This window comes from Sphaeramia orbicularis, chromosome 5, assembly GCF_902148855.1.
Source record: "Sphaeramia orbicularis chromosome 5, fSphaOr1.1, whole genome shotgun sequence".
Classification (NCBI taxonomy): Eukaryota; Metazoa; Chordata; class Actinopteri; order Kurtiformes; family Apogonidae; genus Sphaeramia; species Sphaeramia orbicularis.
Genome location: NC_043961.1, coordinates 52123265 through 52133264, shown reverse-complemented (window position 1 = coordinate 52133264; position 10000 = coordinate 52123265). Strand labels below are relative to the sequence as shown.

At 33.2% G+C, this 10000-nt stretch overlaps 1 protein-coding gene across 1 annotated transcript in view; it reads right to left on the bottom strand.

Annotated features, from left to right (window-relative positions):
• Positions 1 to 10000, bottom strand: part of pkp1b (plakophilin 1b) — a 30554-nt gene that overhangs the window by 4634 nt on the left and 15920 nt on the right. The window contains exons 5-7 of the mRNA XM_030135484.1: positions 6582 to 6789; positions 4972 to 5140; positions 2844 to 2961 (exon numbers count right to left, since the gene is read on the bottom strand). Coding sequence (XP_029991344.1) covers positions 2844 to 2961; positions 4972 to 5140; positions 6582 to 6789 — 495 coding nt within the window. The remainder of the gene's footprint in view (positions 1 to 2843; positions 2962 to 4971; positions 5141 to 6581; positions 6790 to 10000) is intronic.

Below are 10000 nucleotides of genomic sequence, written 5' to 3'. Positions count from 1 at the left end.
ACACGATACATTTGAAGAATGCAGAAGATGTAGATCCAATGGACAGTTTTTGTGTATGGGGTGGAAACAAATAGATAAGATGGTGCCGATTAAAGACTTAAGAGTCTCATGAGGTTAACTACCAGTATTGTCTCTATGTTGTGTTGATTGTTATGCTTTAAGTTGTCTTATCTTCTAACACTGAGCTTTTGTTGTGTTCTTTTGTCAGCACTTTTTGGCCGAGTCTGTAAAGTGAATGCACTACACTCAGCTGTGTGTATGTTTATATGGCTTTGCACATGACAGATGAAAAACCTTGAATTAATCATGTTTTTTGGTGAAGTGTAACTCCTGTAGCGTCCTTTTAGGATTATATTTTTGCAGGTAAGGGCATCCCACCACAGGAAACTCAAGAGATTTAGACCAGGGGTGTCAAACTCATGTTAGTTCAGGGGCCAAATAAAGCCCAATATGACCTGCAGTGGGCCGGATCATTAAAATAATAACATAATAATACATAAATAATATCAATTCTAAAATTTGTATGTCTAATTTCTATGTTTTAGAGTGAAAAAAGTAAGATTATATTATCAAAATTTCTACATCTACAAACTCTTTTTAAAAAAATATGGAAAAACATGAACCATGACCAAAATGAAATTTATTAAGAAAAAAATTGCAATTTTAACAATTTATGCCATTATTTGGCCTCAGCTTCTCATTTTTACATGTTCATTACAATGTACAGATCCCAGTGGATCTACAAATTCACAAAACATGTAATAACAGACAGAATATTGGTAAAGTTACTCTTCAATCTCTGAAGACATTTCAGGTTGTTCATATTTGTTCAGGTTTTTCACATTTTTTGTAAAAGGTTTGTCTGTAAATGTTAACATTTTTGTGCAGCTTTATTTTTTTTACACTAAAACAAAGAGAAAAACATGTGGTTTTCATTATTTATACTTTATTATGATAGTATTTTACTGGTCTGACCCGCTTTAGATGGAATTGAACTAAATTTATTTTGACATCCTTGACTGTTAATATCTTCGGTGTAATTTTTGTATTTCACTAATTCATCCCGGGGGCTGGATTGGACACTTTGGTGGGCTGGCTTTGGCCCCCGGGCTGCATGTTTGACACCCCTGTTTTAGAGCTAAATTAAAAAACAACCGCCTCATCTTGCAGCAATACACAGTGTGTATCAAAAAAAACTATACATTTTGAAAAATTACCCCAATTTCCACATTTGATAATTTTTGGAATTTTCTTTTATGGACGTTGGTAGGTAGGGGATTGGTGGATATTCGTCCAAATGTACAGACCCAAGTTTTCATGCATGAGTGAGCAGGAGCAAATTGCGCAATCTTTGAACTTTGAAAGGCAGGAACAGCTGCCATGAGTAAAGAAATTAAACTGACATGGTGGCCAAAGTGTTAATGCTGTAACCTGGCAATTTTGTGGAAAACAACATGGGTGCCCATTGTTCCCTCCCATGAGCTTTGACTGGATTTAAATCCCACCACTACTTCACGCAAACCAGTTTTAACTTGGATTGCGCAATTTGCCCCTGCTCACTCATGCATGAAAACCTGGGTCTGTACATTTGGACAAATATCCACCAATCCCCTACCTATCGACGTCCATAAAAGAAAATTCCAAAAATACGGAATACGGAACTGGGGGTAATTTTTCAAAATGTATAGTTTTTTTTTTGATACACCCTGTATATTGTTGCAAGATGAAGCAGTTGCATTTTATTTTGGTCTAAAATCTCTTGAGTTCCTGGGGTGGGATGCCCTTACCTGCAAAAATGTAATCCTAAAAGGACGCTACAGGAGTTACACTTCACCAAAAAACATGATTAATTCAAGGTTTTTCATCTGTCATGTGCAAACCATATAAACTGGGGTAATTTTTCAAAATGTATAGTTTTTTTATTGATACACAGTAATCGGGGCATACGCAGCTGAATTGTATCACTTATTGAATTTTATCAAAATTTCTATATTTAACCCTTTCATGCATAGTGGTCACTCCAATGGACAGTTATTCTACAGCTGTTCTCTTGTATTTTCATGGATTTTGTTGTTTTAGTTCCATATCAACCAACACAGTGGACGCTTATGCACCATCTCATACACTGCAATTCATACCATTACTGTAACTTTGCTGTTTTAGATGAACGTGATCTGCACTAACATGTTTGAGTGTAAAAACAAAAATTGATAATTGTGATTAGACTGTAATTAACAGGGTTTTTTTTAGTTTTTGGGGTTTTTTGCATATCATCTCCATGAAGTGAGTAATAACTAGTGTTAGAGTATGTTAAAATGTGAGAAAACATCAGATTAGCAGCATTGAAAACATTTTTATTTCATAGTTCTCACACAGTACATCAATAAATTCATGTTTCTTTGCTTCTAAAATTAAACGCATTATGTCCAGCTGAGTGGACATTTTTGTAACTCCATGAAAAATAAGTTAATTAAAAAATTCAATCACTTTTTTTTCACGCCTAAAGAGGAATAAAAACACTCAGGAAAAAAATCTTGATTATGGTTTTCATAATTCATGCATGAAAGGGTTAATGTAACAAACCATCTGAAACAGAGGGAATAGCAATACAAATCCTTTTCAATAAAAGCATGAAGTAAAATACTGAGTTCTGCCTTTTGTTCAACACTGACACAAAACCACAAGGCTCCATAGCTGCACCGCCTCACTACAGCAGAAAGTTGTTGTTTTTTCCCCAAGTTCCAGATAAAGGTGTGACAGGTGTTTTAAGTGAGAAGAAAATGTCACTGAAAGAAATGTACAGAGAACGGATTAACCCACAGTCACACCACACGAATGTTTACCTTATCATCTGGTCTGTCCGCCTCCACACACTCTGTAACGTAACTGACCAAAGAGTCGATCAAACCCCGACACTGTCTCATCGTCTTTCTGTTGTTCTGACCCACACTGCTTAGGTTCCTGAAGGAAGGAAAATATTAGATATCCATGAAGATACTGGTTAGTAGATAAAAAAAAATATGATAAACTAACACAAGATGAATTTATTAGAAGTGAAATAAAAGTTTCTGTATCTTAGAACCATTAGAGTGAATATCCTCTTTCACGTTTTTGGGTTTATTTTTTTTTTGTTCACTTTTATGGAAAGGCCTTTAGAAGAAGTGATGTATAAATAAATCATGAAAAAATAAGGTCACTTGCCTTACATGTCTTGTACTATTAGATCAGTTGCAAGTTACCGTAAAATATTTACAGAAAGTAAGGCTGTGCAATCTGGACAAAAGATCATGACAATATTTAGAAGCATGATGTATAATTTGAATCACATTTTATAAAAGTACAACCTAAACTGTAATAACCTCTCTCTCTTGTTCTCTAGTCTTGGCATCATAACTAATAATATTGTTAAATGTTATTATTGTTATTTATTATTATTATTTTGTTGTTGTTGTTTTTTTACAATACTTGATGCGGCAATTGTGACATTTGTCTAACTGTTACAATACCACACAGCAGTGGTGTTACTATTAACTACATACACTTTGGCCTGATTTGTCCCAATACAGTTTATTTATTTATTTATTTATTTATTATTACTATTATTAATTTATGAGGTTTAGTTTTTTTATGATTCATTTTAGTATTTAGTTGATAACTTTGTTTTGGCTACAATGACATGTTCTATATAAATAAGTTATATATCTTACTTGCTTTTATAATGAAACAAAAAATGGTTTTATCCTCTAAGTATTTGTGAAAATCAGACACACTGTGCGTTAAAACCAGACCAGCAGCTCACATACTGATGGCTCCATCAGTCAATATTTCATCATTAGCAGCAAGACAACATGTTATGTAAACTCTGCAAACTAGAGAAGGACTGAAACCGAACACTTTAATGTGGATGTGCTAAAATACTGCTATGAACTGGTTGAACTGTCACTATGATACAAACCCACAGTGCAACGCTCTGTGATAACAGTTGGTGGTAACGGCCCATTAAAAATGAATGCTGCTGAACAGAAAAGTTTAGACAGCAACATTATTTATTTTTTAAGTGACATGCTCTGTGCAATTACACTTCCTCTGAAAAAAACACAGTCTAAAATCTGGCCCAAATGCAATATTAGATGTTTTAATTGTAGCCATGTGCATTAGATAATGTAAATGTTATCATTCTTACCAAGATTCTAATAGTTTGGGATTTTTCATTATAGTTTAGTTTTATTTAGTTTTGACTTTTTTTTTCTTCTAATTCAGTTAGTTTTAATTAGTTTTTAGAGCAGGTTTGCAAGTTTTTATTAGTTTAGCTTTTCTTCTAAATGCTTAATTTTAGTTTAGTTTTAGTTTTTTCATATCTTTTCTCTTCTTCTCTGTCGTATTCAAATAAATCCCAGACAGGACTCTGCTGCTTTCTCCCAACTTTAGTCTCCATGTTTCCAGGTAGAATGGGGACCAGAAGATGACTGGAAACCACAAGTGACAGACCGTGAAGTGTCATATGGTGACAGCAGATAAAATTGCTAGAGTGAAATAAATCGATTTTATATCAATCCAACATTGACAAAGACGAAAACAAAGGGAATTTTATCCATAATTTTTTATCCGTTTTAGTTAGTTTTATAAACACACAATACAGTTTCAGTTAGTTATCGTTTTTTTCTTTTAATTATAATTTTTATTTATTTCAGTTAACAAAAATGTTTTTACAATTCTAGTTTTGGTCATTTCGTTCGTTTTCGTTAACGATAATAACCTTGATTCTTACATCATCCCGTTGGCTGATACGGATTTTAATAATGCATTATTTATTTTAGTGACCTGTTATTACAAGGACACTTAAGAAATATTTCCCATCAGACAAACTGCAGCCTGACATTTTTGTGGAAACCTTTGAGTCACAGCAACTGACAGACAAGCGTCTCTAATAATAAAACAGACTGGCTCTGGAGGAGTTAGCGCTTTGCTTACCTCAGACATTCAGTGGCATGACAGAAGACCTCAGGGTGTGGGCTGTTACCGGCGGTCCGGTTAGGACCTGTTGTGTACGGCAGTATGACACGCTCCATTAAGACTGGCAAAGCGCTGTTCAGCAAATCTGGCTTCAGGCTGTCGGCAGAAGACAAATTCCACAGAAGACCTGAAAGAAAAGGGAAAGGAGGGCGGGTCAACACATACATCAATCAAAGACTCACTCTTTGTCTGTGGTAAAACCAAAGGAACAAAGAAGATAGTCTTTTTATGTTACAGTTTGTATAAAATGACTCCAAAAACAACAACTTAAGTTTTGGAATGTTTGATAATCTGATAATGTTCTAGACAAATTGAGGTGATGATGTATTGGAAGAAAATGATATAGAGCTGCTTTATTACTGGTACAGCGACAAGTTGATTTAGGCAATAAAAGTGCTAATAATATACTTGCATGAAGGCAGTTAACCCTCCAGTATCCCATCCAGCAAGGCCCTTACTATGCAGCAAGTGTGCCATTTTGGCAAATTTGTGGAATAATGTCAAAAAATTTTCATATAGTTTGTTTTTAATTCTTTTACACTTTTTTTCCTTTTTCATCAACTTGAGCTGTAAATAAATATACCAAATACTCAATAACTGTCACATTTTTTAACCCTTTAAATGCCGTGTTTGTAATATAAACAAACCTTTTTTTTTTATGCAAAAAACACAAAAAAATATTTTTTTTCAATACACTACATAAAAAGTGGATCACATATTTTTTGATTTTTGCAGCCTGGCATATATCAACTCCAACACTGGTTAATTTGCATTATTATTTTTGGCACTAGGTCAAATATTCAAAAATTCTAGCATCTGTCACCAAGTGTGCCAAAATAGCACAGCTATAAATCAAACTATTAAATATTACATATTGATTTATTTTTCTGCTCTAATTTGATTTTATTTTTGTAAATCAAGGTCAGCTCTAATCATACATATCAAATAATCATTCATTTAAATTTTTTTTAACCCTTTAAATGATCTCTTTTCATCATGATGTCACTATATTTTTTGATGCAAAAAACACAAAATATGATTTTTTTTTTTTTTTCAAAATACTACATAAAAATTGGATCACATATTACTTGATTTTTACAGCCTGGCATATGTCAGTGAATAACAGCAACATTAACAACGTTAATAAATTAATTTAGACCCTCACCTCTCAAATGAAGCCCAGACATCAGTAAAAGTATGATTTATGCCTTAATGACTTTCGGATCAAAAACAGTGGTTATAATGGAAGAAATAGCGCGTTTTAGGCACACTTGGGAGACAGATGCTAGTCTTGTAATTTTCTTTTGTTTACAATGTGCAAATTTTAGTTGGTGGCCAGAATTTTAAAGATCATGTAAAAATGAACAACTTTTGAATTCTAACCTTATTTAAATTGTGAAAAATAATATGAAGTTTTTTCAAACGAATTGCAAAGTGTGCCTAAAAAGCGCACCCGGATACCGGAGGGTTAAGTATATTTTTGTGACTGACAGTAGGATCTAAACAGGATTATGTCTGTCTGTCTGTCTTACATCATGTGCATAGTACATAGAGGTTATCACATTTACCTGTCACCTGCTTCTGTATCTCAACAGAGTCGGTATCTCTGAGCAGAGCCACCGCCTGTGTGATCCCGCCGCACAGTTGGATTTCGTCCTTGCTTTTGTTGTTTTTGAAGGACAGGTTACGGAGTGCAGCTGAGGACGTCTGACTGACCGCTGTGTTGGGGCTTTGCAGTAAAGCCACCAGAGGAGGAATCCCATTGAGCTTCAACACCTGAGAGACAGACAGGACTACAGAGGTTAGCAGCTTTACATCCAACACCCACCCCACTGAAACACTAGGATTTATTTATATTAGTAATGTGGAACTACTGTGTGGATAGGGATGTAACAATCTGAAAATTTCATATCACGATTATTGCGACCAAAATTATCACGGTTATCATTATTATCGCGGTATTGTTGAAATTGTGCTCAAAATGTTCAAAAAGTACTTATACACACACCGAAATAATTTAATCAAGTTGTATTTCGAGAAAAAAAAAATTGGCACAATGCATTTTCTGTTGGCAGAAACATTCAAATATTAACTCTTAGTGGTCTGAGCCGATTTTGTCTGTTTTTCAGTACTTTTGATTTTGTTATATACTATATAAACAAATGTTTACTATACCCATGTCTGGGATCTTTTTTTTCAGCACAACTTCATCTATCTCATCTGTCTATTATTTTTTTCACTTTAACCTACTATAAAAACACAAAAGGACAAAAAGCACAAAAACATATATAAAATCCAATTTTAAAAATGTATATAATTTATTGCATAAATAACACAAAGATGCTTAATGAACCTTTTCAAAGACTTTAAAAGTGAAAATTGGTTCCAAATATTAGGTATATAAAATTAAAATTGTAATAAATTAAAACTACACTCAAATATTTGACATAAAAGCAAATCTTTACATAGGCATTTTCTCCAGGAAAAGTGCGGTAATCAAACATGGTTATCATGATAATTAGAAGTTAAACGGTAATACTAACCGTTGGCAATTTTACCGCGGTTTATCGTCATACCAGTAATTGTTACATCCCTGTGTGTGGATATGTGGGTTCTGGGATGGATGGTGATTATTTAGTCATGTCAGGAGAAAAGTGTCACCAGACCACAAATCTCCAGCTTCACTATACATTTGGGAAACAGTAACAAACTATAACCCAAACTAAAACAGATCACTCTATATCTAGTTTTAAAACATACTACAGAGAAAATTGTTGATAAATTAAACCCCTTACAAAATATTTGAAGTATTGGCAGATAAGTAGTTTTACAGATTGACAGAAACCTTTGGCACCTCTACATAACAAAGGACAGATATCAAAGGTATATGATATACAGTAAGAAAACTCTGTCTTATCTGTGTGAGAAAGTTATCTTCAAACACGCCTCTCCACCCTGTTTCATTGTCCGTGAGAAGGCGAGAAGTTTCAAATGTGTCAGGAAGAAATTCTTTAGTTAAATGACAGAATGTTTTGTTGCTGCTAAAAGTTTAATTTGATCTTTTACATTTTTCCAAAAGATTTTTCAACAATTGAAGATAAAGTAAAAGTTTCATACATGGGTGCTTCTATGAAACTGGGAACATTTTGGTACCTGGCACTTTGCCAGTTTTTTAGACCCAATAATAAAAGAGAAATTAAGACATATTTCCCCCCAGGATGTACCAAATGGTGACCTCAGATAAATACAAAAAAAATTATACTCTTACTCTGAGCCATCCTAAAATTAATAATTTTTAATAAAATATTGAGGCCAAAAATAGGACCAAAACTGGGACATGAAAACTACCTAGGTGTCAGTGCCTTTTATTTTAAAAACATCACTTGAAATGGTCTGATATAGCACTATAAATAAAGACACTGTGTTAAATTTGATGATCCTAGTGGTTTTTCTAATCCAAACATGCAGGTTTTTCATGAACTGACAGTCTCATTTCAGGTTTTGTATGTAACCCATGGTGTCCACTTGTGTTACATACAGAACCTACACAGTTAAACTCATATAAATCGCAACTGATTTTGCAACAGAAGTCATTTTTGTGAAACACTCTGCCTTACATAATTAGTTCAATTCCCAAAATGTACCTGTGAGAGAATAAAGAGATATTAAAAAAAAATAGTAGCACGTAATTTTCGTGTCCTTTTCACCGTGTTACATACAGAGTTTTGCATTAAATATAATGTAAAATAATATAAAAATGTGTTTTATCTGAAAAATGGCTTCTCTTTTATCTCAGTAAGTATTTATTATTAAAATAGACCCAAAGTGCTTCCAGACTTGCTTCATAACATTAGTCTACATCTGGTTGGAATTTTTAGCCCCCATGTCCTGTTTTTAGGACCAGTTTCATAGAAGCACACATATGGTTTTTGATAACTGTGTTCTTGATTTAAGATAGACAGAGCTTTAGAAAATGTGACTTTCCAAAGAATTTGGATATCCTTTTTGCATTTCATTATGGACCAGTCTACATAGAAGTTTAGGACATGACTATTATATGTTTCATTGTGGGGCAGGTAAGTTGTTTTGGGAGTGTTGTGATGTGTTTTGTTGCTTCTTTAAATAGTTAAAATCCATGAGCACAATCTAGAAAATATTAGTTAGGATTAATGTTATATGACATTGTAGCTTAGTCACATACAGGGATGTGTATTGGCAAGAATCTTGCGACACGATACAAATCACAATACTAGGATCACGATACCATATATCACAATACAGTATATCATGATACTGTTAAAAGGGAAATTTTTTGTTTGTTTCTTTTTCAAATGATTATTTCCTTGAATAACTGAATTTCACCAGAAATATGCACAAATACTAAACACATTTTTATTTGATCAGAACAGGATCTAATGCTATATCACAAAATTTTCCTGTGTTAAAACTGTAATTATGTTTTACAGACATTACAGTTTAAGATCCTGTTCAAATGTTCATATTCTATTAGTTCATAACTAATATCATAACATTAATTATGTGCAATCCCAACAAAGGACTTAACATTATTTAATAAAAGAGTGTTAAATAATAATAAATAAAATATAAACAAAAATGAGCCTCCATAATATCTGCGTTTGAATAAATACCTAAAAATATCGATACAGTACTTTTTAATGTCGATACAGTATTGTGAAATGAAATATCGTGGTATATTGCAAAACCGATATTTTCTTACACCCCTAGTCACATATACTTTACATTAATATAACACTGCCAAATCAGTTGTTGTTCTAATTAAATTATCTCACAAAAGGCTACTTAGCAGTACTGTTCAGTAGAAGTACACACAGTGGGAGATAATAAAATCATCCTAAATCCCTAAAGGGTTAATTCAGCCATAATCTGCAAGAATTCCTGGAAGCAACATCCCCTTAAAAACAAAACCTCAAACTCCGGACGCACATGTACACATACACAAATTAAA